Below are 12,042 nucleotides of genomic sequence, written 5' to 3' on the forward strand. Positions count from 1 at the left end.
AGGATTGGAAGTTCAAGGCTACAGCCTGGGCTACATGAGACCCTATTTCATGTAACGGGGAGGGGAGGGGGGTACAGCGCCACAACCACGCTGAACTCTCACATCTGACTACACACTCTCCCAGGGACTGCCCTGTCACCCACATTTACACAATCCCAGTCAACCCTCACCCCCGAGTGCACACAAACCTCTGCAAACTACAATTTTTTTTTTTTAAAGGCAAGCTCTCATATAGCTCGACCTGGCCTCAAATTCCTAGTCCTGGGGTACATATGTACCATTATGCTGGATTTTATATGGTACCGAGGATGGAACCCAGAACTCAGTACATGCTAGAAAAGCTGTCTACCAACTGAGCTCCAGCCCTATGCTCCACCGACCCACCCCGTTCCTCTTTAGAGACAGACAGGGTCTGCTTATGCAGCCAAAGATGCCCTTGAACTCAGGTAGCCCAGACTAGTCTTGAACCAGCAATCCATCTGACTTTTCCTCTGGAGTGCTGGGATTGCACCACGCCCGCAGCATTCATCTTCACGCGCCAGCTCGTAAACACAGACACACGTTTCCCGGCAACATCCCCCTCCCCAGCGTCACATAACACACATCAGCGAGAACTAGACCCTAGGGTCTCCATATCACCATGGCACCCGTTACGAACGGTCTCTTCCTTGCACACACGTCTTGGGGTCTCCCTTGCACCCTCAAATGCTATTCCAGCCCTTCGTCCCGCCTCACCAGCCAGCGTCCAGGACACGAGCTGCAGGGAGGCCAGGAGCAGGCAGAGGCCGGCCCGAAGCTTGTTCAGTCTCCGGCCGTTTCTCATCCCAGCGGGGCCCCAGTGCGCCAAGGCCAAGGGGAATGTGGACTGGGCTGCAGAGGAGCAGCCACTCTGGGCACCCTGAGGCTGTGAGGATCTGCAGGAGACTGCCTGAGACCCCGCCCTGGCCGCGCCCTGCACTCTAGCGCCCTGGTCGGGCGGGGCCCGGGCGGCAGGCGGGGGAGACCCACAGCCGCACGGAAAAAGTTTGCGAAGTGGGCGCCACACGCTGATTGGCTGGCTGAGATCTGTGGCCCTTCTTGCCGGACTCCACTACTTGGAAGATGGGTCACGCCCACCAGCCCTAGACTCCCGGAGTGGGGGCGGGGGAGTCCCAGAGTAATGCTAAATCTTCGCCTTTGGCGGGCTCTTTGCCTAGCTCTCTCAAAGGCTGTTTCAGCGCGATCAAACCTTCAACCTCAGAGCTAGCGAGTTAGCTCAGTAGGGAGCAGCACTTTCCACTAAGACTGATGATCTCTGTCCGGGAATGCACATAATGGAGAGAACTGACTCTCAAGAGTCGTCCTCTGACTTCCACACTCTCACACCCTGGACACACAAAATTAAAGCACCTAACCTAAAGACGTAGTGGCACACACCTTTAATCCCAGCACTCGGGAGGCAGAGGCAGGTGGAGTTCTGTGAGTTTGAGGTCAGCCTGGTCTACAGAGTGAGTACCAAGACAGCCAGAGCTGCCTCAGAAAATATATAAATAAAAGCAAGCCTTCAGCCTCCCCTCAGACATAGAATCAGATACCTAACTCTTTCTGTCTCAGGCCCGCAAAGGAAGGGAGAGCTCCCAGCATCACCCTAAAGCCTGCCCTTCAGGACCCAAGTTCTTCCATAATCCTCACCTCAGATCCCCAAGCTGTCCTAGCTGTTCTCTGCCCCTCCACTAGTCCACAATGCACCTTGGAATTTGGAATTGGATGCCTGGTACTATCTGTAAACTCTCACCATGGATTCCAAACACATGTCTAGCCTTCCGTCCAACTTCTGTGTACATCCATGTGTTTGTGTGTGCATGGGGTGGGCTGTGCACACATATACACAGTGTCTGGAGATTGGACAGACGCTGGCTGTCTTTCTCTGGCATCTTCCATCTTACCTTTTGTGGCAAGGTCTCTCATCAAACCTGGAGTTCTCCAGTTTGGCTAGGCTGGCTGGCCACTGACCCCCATGGGTCCTCTCTCTCCCTCCACAGGGATCCCATTCCAGGCATGGGCTGATGCACTCCGGTTTTTCTATGGGTGCTGGGGATCTGAACTCAGGTCCTTGGATTCAGGTCCTCACGCTTATACAGCAAACACCTGAGGTTGAGCCATCCCCCCACCCTTAAACTCTGTTTTTCTTTCCATTTTATGGAGTGGGGATGGAACCCAGTGCTTATTATTATATGAACACTCTGCCACTGAGCCACACCCCAGGCTGTCCCGCAAGTTTTTAATCCCCAAAGAAAGAAATTGGCTTCCATCCCTCCATTCCTTCTGCCTCACCCTGAAATCATTCAAGGGAGACACCCACCCCAATTCTAAACCTTCATCAAATGAGACTTCCCAGGGTGCCCAACTCCAGAGAGCCAGGGAGCATTCTGCTCTGCAGCTTACTGGCACAGACAGGCAGGAGTCAGGGGCATTCGCCCAGGGAAAAATCTAAGAGATGAGCCTGTTTCCAAGTGCCACTCACAGGGAACTGGGAGGTGCCAGAGCAGAGAGCTCACTCCCAGCCTGGGTTCCCCAGACAAAGAGTCTCTGTCCCTGAGGAGAGGGGGTGGGGCCCTGTGTGGCTGGAAGAGATGGGGTTCCCTACTGTAGAGGGAGAAGAAAGAATCTCCTCTCCCCAGAGACAGCTTTTTCCAAATAAAAGGTCATCACAAGTCCCTAGCCCTGGTCCTCTTGCTAGGAAGTTCTTCCGGTAGTCTAGCTTTTTTCCACATTTATTTATTCATTGTGTGTGCATGTGCAAGTGCGTGCACGTTCTATGTCACAACTCTCCAGGATACTTAAAAGACAGTTGGGGGGGGGGGGGTCAGTTGTCCCTTCTACCATGCAAGTCCTTGGAACTGAACTCAGGTCACCGGGCTTAGCAGCAGAAACCTTTATCCACTGAGACATCCGGCTACCCCTCGTCTCACTTCTTGACATCTAACTGACTTTTTGAGGGGAGGGGATGCTGGGACAAAAGCCAGGCCTTGTGCACAAGTTGTGTCTGCACTTGCTCTGACTCACTTCTGTCAGTGAAGACTTCCGGGAACTCTCTTTCTCTTCCCCTGAGAAGCTAGACCTTTGCCGTGCAGAGACAGTGAGAGAGAGAGAGCAGTCACTCACTCTGTTACTCACTGACACACCATAAGAGAACTTCTAGACTCACTTATAAGCCAAGCAGTGGGGGTATGGCCTGCCATCCCAGCACCTGAGAGGTCGAGAGTCTCAATTTCAAATAACCTAGGCTACACCATGTCTCCAAAACCACAAAAGTTGGGGGGCTGGTGAGAGGGCCACAGGGTGAAGATGCTTGTTGTCAGGTAGACAACCTGAGCTGGATCCTTGGAACCCACAGGTAGAGGAAGAGCACCCCCACACCTGCCCACTGACCTCCGTGTGCCTGCCATGGCATGTGGGCACACACACTCACAAATAGATAAATGTAGTTTTTAAAAAGAAAAACGGCCGGGTATAGTGACTGAAGAATGTGTGTGTATGCATGAGTGTGTGTGCATGAGTGTGTGTGCATGAGTGTGTGTGCACTATTAGGGCTGGGCCTTGAACTGCATCTCCATGTATGTATGTACGTATGTATGTATGTATGTATGTATGTATGTACATATTTATAGTTGAGACAAGTTTGGACTAAACTGCCCAGCCTAAGCGAAAACAATCACTGAGCATGGCGATTAAAGGCACACACTTTTAATCCCAGGACACAGGAGACAGAGGCTGGTGGATCTCTGAGAGTCTGAGACCAGACAACCTAATATCAATTTCAGGACAGCCAGGGCTACATAGAACCTGTCTCAAATAAAAAGAAAAAGAAAAAGAAAAAGAAAAAGAAAAAGAAAGAAGGAAGGAAGGAAGGAAGGAAGGAAAGAAAGAAAGAAAGAAAGAAAGAAAGAAAGAAAGAAAGAAAAGAAAAAAACCAGTCTATACTCTTTGTCTTAAGAAATTTCCTTTCACCAGGCAGTGGCGGCGCACACCTTTAATGGTAGCACTCAGGAGGCAGAGGCAGGTAAATCTCTATGAGTTCAATGGTTCTATGAGTTCAACCTGGTCTACAGAGTATGTTTTAGGACAGGTAAGTCTACACAGAGAAACCTTGTTTTGAACAACAAAATTTAAAAAAAAATTAAAAACAAACAAACAAATAAATAGACAAAAATCCCAGACTGTCCATCCTCTTGCCTCAGTTTCCCAAGCCAGTGCTGGAATTACAGGCCCTTTAAGAGGAAGCATCTGCTAGATGAGAGATAGAGCTGCTGAGTTTGACAGAGGCTGCAGCTGCCTGTCCAGGGCCAGCCTCTGCCAGGTCCTCTCTGGACCTCTAGGCTCTGCAGGGGATCCGGTGACTGGGGCTTAGGAGAGAGATGAGCTGAAGCAATAGGTCCTGTGGGGTGGGGGAGGGGCCGTGCAGGTGACATCACAGGTTCCTGAGAGGATCAGCATGGCCTCCCAGCCTCGGACTGTGCTCATCTCTGGCTGTTCTTCAGGGATTGGCCTTGAACTCGCTGTTCAGCTAGCTCATGACCCCAGACAATGTTACCAGGGTAAGTACTAGCTCGCTAGGGCCCACAGTTTCTAGTACTGTCTCTATTATCCCACCGTCCTGGGTGTAGGGAAGAGCCTGGACACAGAGGGAAGCCCTCTCTTACACTCACTTACGTAACTCTGTCATCTCAATGTTTCTTTTCTTTAAGATTTATTTGCATTTTATGTGTATGGGTGTTTTGTCTGCATGTGTATCTGTGCACCACATGTGCACCTGGTGCCCAAGGAGGCCAGAGAGAGTGCTAAATACCCTGGAACTGGAGTTAGAAACAGCTATGAGCCACCCTGTGGAAAGGGCAGCCAGAGCTCATAACCTCTGAGCCATCTCCCCAGCCCCTCACATGTATTTCTTGACAGATAGGAAATGTTATAAAGAAACTTGGTGTGTGTGCACGTGTGTGTGCATGTGTGTGTGCATGTGTGTGTTGTGTGTGTGCGTGCATATGTGTGTATGTGTGTGTGCATAAGATGTAGACCAATTAGTAGTGTGTTTGCCAAGAATGCACAAAGCCCTGGGTTCTATGCACAGCTGTAGTAGCACACACATATGAGTAGTCACAGCACTCAAGAAGTGAACAGGAGGATTAGGAGTTCAAGGTCAACCTCAGCTACACAGCAAATTCAAGACTAGCCTGAGTTTACAGGAGACCCTGTCTTGAAAGGAGAAAACAAATCAACCCCAAGCCAGGCCCATGACAGAGAACACCTGAAATTCTACTACTCGAGGAGTTGAGAGTGGCGGATTCTGAATTCAAGGTCAGCCTAGTTCACATAGTGATATCTATCTCAAAATAAAATAAGCGCGCAAACAAAAAACCCTCAACTCTAGATAATGTGCATTAGGAGAGGGGAGAGGAGAGAGGTAATAAGAAAGGAAGGAAGGAAGGAAGGAAGGAAGGAAGGAAGGAAGGAAGGAAGGAAGGAAGGAAGGAAGGAATGCAGGCTGGGAATGGTGGTGCAAGTTGGTAATCTTAGCATTCCGGAGCAGAGGCAAGAGGATTGTGGTAAATTCGAGGCCAGACTAAGCCATATAACAAGAGCTTGCTGAAAAACAAAAACAAAAACAAAAACAAAAAAAAAACAACAACAAGAGAAGGAGAGAGAGAGACTGCAGCATGCCCAGTGGTAGTAGAGCCAGGTATGGTGGCATGGCAGCACAAGCCAGGCTACAGAGCGAGCATTGACTGCTCTTGCAGGGTCTCCAAGTTCTACTCCCAGCACTGACATGGGGCTCTCAACCATCCAGGACCCCAGTTTCAGAGCATCCAACAAGCACAATACAGACAAAAATATTCATACACATAAAGCAAATAAATAAATCTTGGGGGGGGGGGCCTGTTGGGGAGAAGCTGTCCCGGAAGACATCTCAAAGGAAGCAGGCTTCAGCAACCAAGGATGGTCACTGACAGTGTCCCCACTAAGCCGGATTACAGTTCTGGGATGAAACTCTTACCGTCTTAGAGTAAACCTGACCTTGGGGTCTTAAAGGAGCCTTTAACTAGTGCAGCTGTGCAGTTCACGACTGCACCGTGCTGGCCACCCCTGGATCCTCCGGCCCACAGTATGTTGGGGAGGAAGCTGGCAGATGTCATCACTTTAGAGCCAGCTGCCAGGGTGAGGACATCACCCCAGTTGGCAGAGTTGATTCTCCCAGCTTCTGGGTTAGAAGTGGGCACAGTGTGAATTTCCCCTGTGAGCAAAGCTGCATCCCTGTGGGTGGGCAGACATCTCCTAAGGGGCCTATGACAGGCTTAGCAGGTGAAAAGGTGCTTGCCACAGAGCCAACGATCTGAGTTCAATCTCTGGGATTGAACATGTACGGTGAAAGAAGAAAACCAATTACTAAAATTGTCCTTTGAGCTATGCACACACACACACACACACACACACACAAATAATATACAAAAATAAAACTTCTTTTCTGGTTTCTTGAGGACAGGATTTCCTCAAAATCTGTCCTGAAACTCACTCTATAGACCAGGCTGGCCTTAAACTCACAGAGATCCACCTGCCTCTGCCTCTGAGTGCTGGGGTTAAAGGTGTGTGCCACCACTGCCCAGCTAAGTACGTTTTTTAAAGAATAATATTGCTAAAGAGGATTGTTTGTTTTGTTGTTGGTTGCATCCTGTGTGTGTGTGTGTGTGTGTGTGTGTGTGTGTGTGTGCACATGTGTGTGTGTATGCTGGAGACAGAACGCAGGGCCAGTTTACTTGCTAGACAATTGCACTACCCTAGCTTTTTGTTTTGTTTTTGAGACACCACCTCACTATGCAGCCCATGTTGACCTTGAACTCAAGACCCTCCTAACTCAGCCTTCTGAATGTTGGGAGGCAGGCACGTACCCAGCTAAAGGGAGTGCTAACTACCTAAGACCATTCTAAGTGTCTAGTCTGTCATTTAATCCTACCCAGGGGGGGAACTCACTCATTCTCTTCTTCCTCATTTTAGAAATGAGACACTAAGGCTCTGAGACTGGGGCCCAGTTGGCAGAGGAATGCTTAGCACAAAAGTCCTAGAGATAGCCTGACAGTTGTGGCTCACACCCTTAATCCCAGCACTCAGGAGGCAGAGGCAGGTAGATCTCTGAGTTCCAGGCCAGCCTGGTCTACAGAGAGAGTTCCAAAACAGCCAGGACTACACAAAGAAACCCTGTCTTAAAAACAAAAATCAATCAATAAATAAAATAAAATAAATCCAACAATAGGTCTGAGAGACAGCTCACTCAACAAAGTGCTTTCCACACAAGTGTGAAGACATGAGTTCTATCCCCATACCTGGGTAAAAAGGCCAGGCTCAGCATTGGAGAGGCAGAAGGAGGAGGAGCACCTGCAGCTCAGCGGATAGTGAAGCTAGCCTATTTGATGAGTTCCAATTCAGGAAGAGACTGAGATGGAGAGATGGTTCACAGGTAAAAGCATCTGCCTCTCTTCACTCCCCAGAACCCACAGTGTAAGAAGAAAACTGATCCTCAGTTGTCCTCTGGCATCTATGCATGTGTGATGGCCCATGCACGCGCACACACACTCACACACACATACACACATATACACATTTAATTTGGGGAGGGGGTAGTTGTCTTCTAAGGAACGACACCCAGGATTATCCTGTGGCTGTACATACACATGAACAGACACTCACACGGACACACAGCTATGAGCCATATTTTGAGATAGATATCACTATGTGAACTAGGCTGACCTTGAATTCAGAATCCTCCACTCTCAACTCCTCGAGTAGTAGAATTTCAGGTGTTCTCTGTCATGGATCTGGTTTGGGGTTGATTTGTTTTCTTGTTTTGTTTTTTTTTCTCCTTTCAAGACAGGGTCTCCTGTAAATTCAGGCTAGTCTTGAATTTGCTGTGTAGCTGAGGTTGACCTTGAACTCCTAATCCTCTTGTTCACTTCTTGAGTGCTGTGACTACTCATATGTGTGTGCTGCTACAGCTAGGCATAGAACCCAGAGCTTTGTGCATTCTTGGCAAACACTCCTACAGAAAAACACAGGGTAAAAAAGCCCAGCACCTGTCCAGTTCTGCTCTCTACCTCCAGTGGTAGCCACCATGAGGGACCTGAGGAAGAAAGAACCATTGGAGGCAGCTGCTGGGGAGGCACTCGGGAAGACGCTCAGCGTGGCCCAGCTGGACGTGTGCAGTGACGAATCAGTGGCTAGCTGTCTGAGCCACATTGAAGGAGGACGCGTGGACGTGCTGGGTGAGACTTGGAAGGCCCTGGAGTCACCACATACACTTATCAACTCAAGTATTCCCCCTCAGCATGATGACAGCTTCTAGCCCTGGAGAAAGGAGTAGACCAGTTGGCCAAGAGTCAGGAGTACCAGTCTGTTAATTAGAGATGCCAGACTTTGGGGGAGGGCCTCCATGGGAGAGACATCCTCACACAAAGAGAAAACCATATGTGGCTGGGAAAATTACTTCAGTGAGTCACTCAGAGACAGGAGGATGATGAAGCGGCCACTCATGTCCCTATGGAGCCTGTTAAGGCGGGTGGGTCTGGCCATCTTGGTGCAATTTGGGGGCAGACGGAAATTGCTCATGGATGGTATGACAAAGATTTTGTTTCCAGTAGATCTTCTACCCACTCTCTCAGACCCAGAGGCCTGTATAAAAACCAAACTGCTAGCCAGGCGGTGGTGGTGCATGCCTTTAATCCCAGCACTCGAGAGGCAGAGGCAGGTGGATCTCTGTGGGTTCGAGGCCAGCCTGGTCTACAAAAACTAGTTTCAGGACAGGCTCCGAAGGCTACAGAGAAATCCTGTCTCAAAACAAACAAAACAAAAAGCCAAATGGCTTAATACCACCTAGTTCCACGTCTCCTAGACTTGTTCTGAGGACTCAGGTCCTGGGGGTGACCCGAGCAACACTCTCTGTGCACCCCTTTAGTGAACAACGCAGGAGTAGGCCTTGTGGGGCCCCTGGAGGAACTCAGCCTAGCTGCTATGCAGAACGTGTTCAACACCAACTTTTTTGGGGCTGTCCGTCTGGTCAAAGCTGTGCTTCCAGGAATGAAGAGGAGGCGACAGGGCCACATCGTGGTGGTCAGCAGTGTGATGGGGCTCCAAGGTGAGTCTGGGGCCTCCCCATCCAGGGTTTCATAGTCCACACAAACATGTCTTTCTTTCTTTTCTTTTCTTGTTTGTTTGTTTGTTTGTTTGGAGACAGGGTTTCTCAGAAGCTATGGAGCCAGTCCTGGAACTCGCTCTGTAGACCAGGCTGGCCTCGAACCCACAGAGATCCACCTGCCTCTGCCTCCCGAGTGCTGGGATTAAGGGCGTGCGCCACCACTGCCCCACTTGAGAAGGATTCTGAAGCCCAGGAAGGAAATGTTCTGGGATTGATTTACTATCTGTCCTGGTGTAAGAGTAGGCAGTAATGGTACGCATGTCACAGACAGTCATCCACATCCTAGAATCAACTCCACTTCTAGATATACCTGACACATTCTTCCACTCCAACCCCTGAAATCCAAAAGACAGAAAGCCCCCAGCAGGCCCTTGGGATGTATATAGTGTTGGAATTCAAGACTCAGCAGAAAAGACAGAGATCGATTTGTGATGTCTGCCACCTACTTGCCATCTGTGCTCCTGGGATCTTCTGCCTCTTCAAATCCTTCTTGACTCCCTCCCTTCCTCATCCTGGACACACTCTGTGATTTGACTCCTTCCCCAGCCACATTCTAACTGCACCTGCAATGGAGAAGCATTAGCAAGTCACTGTGCCCATGGACCATGGGGATGCCTTAAGGACCATGCTATAGAGAAGGCAGTAGGGGAGTTTCCTGGGAGCAGGTAGAGCTGGAAGGTGGTGACACGTTATCCAGAACAACCTTGCCCCGATGCCCATTGCATAGCTCCTTGCATCCATGATTCTGTCCCCATAGTCAATGCTCAAATCCCCCTTGCTCTGTGTTCCAAAGACCTCATCACCCTGGGACCCACAAAGTCTCTCACTGGCACACACACCCCTGAGTCCTTCTCCCTCCTCCCCTTCCAGGGGTCATGTTCAACGATGTCTACGCAGCCTCCAAGTTTGCCCTGGAAGGATTCTTCGAGAGTCTTGCTATCCAGCTGCGTCAATTCAATATCTTGTGAGTTGGGCACCTTGGCAGCCACAGGGAAAGGGAGACAGTGAAGGTGGTGGCAGGCCAGTTAATAGAGCCGGCACTAATGAGGCCCAGTCCACGCTGAGGACGGGCAGTTAATGGTGGCTTGGGAAGAAGAGACATTTCTTCAGCCATGTGGTCACTGGTAAGGAGCCCACAGCCCTGTGAACAGCCCCTCACCCACGCTCTATAAGCAACCCCCAAGAAACTCACTGGGTCACAAAAAAGAGAAAAACACGAAAGTAGAAGGGGGCTGGGAGGAGGGAGGGGTTGGCAGGAGTGGGAGGGGTTGAGAGAGGATGAAGACAATCAAAGTACATTATGTACATAAGATACCCATTATTAGCCAGGCATGGTGGCGCACACCTTTAATACCAGCACTCAGGAAGCAGAGGCAAACAGGCTTCTGTGAGTTTGAGGCAAGCCTGGTCTACCCACCTAATTCCAGGACAGCCAGGGCTGTTACACAGAGAAACCCTATCTCAAAAAAAAAAAATACTAAAGAAAGGGGAAAAATGGAAATTCATTATTATCCATAATTAATATATGCTAATAAAACATTTTTTCAAAGTGGGAGGAAGAGAGAGGAAGGTGAGGGAAATAGGCTGAGAGGGAGACTGGGATAAAGGAAGATGAAGTAGTACCAAGAGGGCTGGGCCTGCGGCTTAGTTGCCTGGTGTGAGAAAGACCATCCAGGCTGAAAAGTAATAACAAGAGCAGTAATAATAAATACAAAGGAGGGACCAGACCTTGTGGCACACAATGTCCCAGCACTGGGGAGCAGAGACAGGCAGGTCTCTGTGAGTTCAAGGCCAGCCTGAGCTACACAGTGAGACCCTGTCTCAAAATACCAATAACAATGACACCTGGAGAAAGAGTGAGGGGAAAGCCAGTGAAGGAGTTTGCGGAAGCCCCGCATCCATATCCCGGCCCTCCTCCCAGCATCTCAATGGTGGAGCCAGGCCCGGTCATCACTGACTTTGAAGGAAAACTCCTGACTCAGATTTCCACAACGGAGTTTCCGGACACTGACCCTGACACCCTGGGCTACTTCCGGGACTTGTACCTCCCAGCCTCCAGGGAGCTCTTCCGCTCTGTGGGACAGAGCCCGGGGGAGGTGGCCCAGGTGAGTGGACAGACGCTGTGGCTCAGGATGTCGGGCAGCGCTGTAAGTCCTGGAACTCATGGTCCCCTCCTACAGGTCATCGCCAAGGTCATCGGTTCCACCAGACCCCCACTCCGAAGACAGACCAACGCCCGCTACCTCCCACTGACGGCGCTGAAGGCCGTGGACCCCTCTGGAAGCCTGTACGTGAGAACTGCCCACAGGCTCCTTTTCCGCTGCCCTCACCTTCTCAACCTTGGTCTTCGATGCCTGGCCTGTGGCTGCCTCCCAACACGTGTGTGGCCCGGATGAGCAGAGCAAAGCTGACCCCTTCCACCCTGGACAACAGGACTGCGCCCCTAGATGATACACACTGACTTTTTCGCTCACCCAGGCCCATGGGGGAAGAAATGTTGACAAGGTCTCACTATGTAGTCCTGGAACTCACTATGTAGACCAGGCTGGCCTCAAATTCACAGAGATCAGGCTGACTCAGCCTCCCAAGTGTTGAAATAAAAGATAAACACCACCACACCCAGATAACTTTTTTTTTTCCAAGACAGGGTTTTTCTGTAGCTTTGGTGTCTGTCCTAGAACTAGGTCTTGTAGACCAGGCTGGCCTCGAACTCACAGAGATTCACCTGCTTCTGCCTCCCGAGTGCTGGGATTAAAGGCGTGCACCACCACCGCCCAGCCAGCCCAGCTAACTTTTTTGTTAATATGTAGGCTGGCATATGTGCC

At 50.2% G+C, this 12,042-nt stretch overlaps 1 protein-coding gene across 1 annotated transcript in view; it reads right to left on the reverse strand.

Annotated features, from left to right (window-relative positions):
* Nucleotides 1–9,694, reverse strand: part of Col5a3 (collagen type V alpha 3 chain) — a 57,286-nt gene extending 47,592 nt beyond the window's left edge. Inside the window, exon 1 of the mRNA XM_038321912.1 lies at nucleotides 9,664–9,694. Coding sequence (XP_038177840.1) covers nucleotides 9,664–9,670 — 7 coding nt within the window. The 5' untranslated portion in view covers nucleotides 9,671–9,694. The remainder of the gene's footprint in view (nucleotides 1–9,663) is intronic.
* Between the last annotated feature and the right edge of the window lie 2,348 nt (nucleotides 9,695–12,042).

The sequence above is a fragment of the Arvicola amphibius genome, chromosome 3, assembly GCF_903992535.2.
Source record: "Arvicola amphibius chromosome 3, mArvAmp1.2, whole genome shotgun sequence".
NCBI classification, from domain to species: domain Eukaryota; kingdom Metazoa; phylum Chordata; class Mammalia; order Rodentia; family Cricetidae; genus Arvicola; species Arvicola amphibius.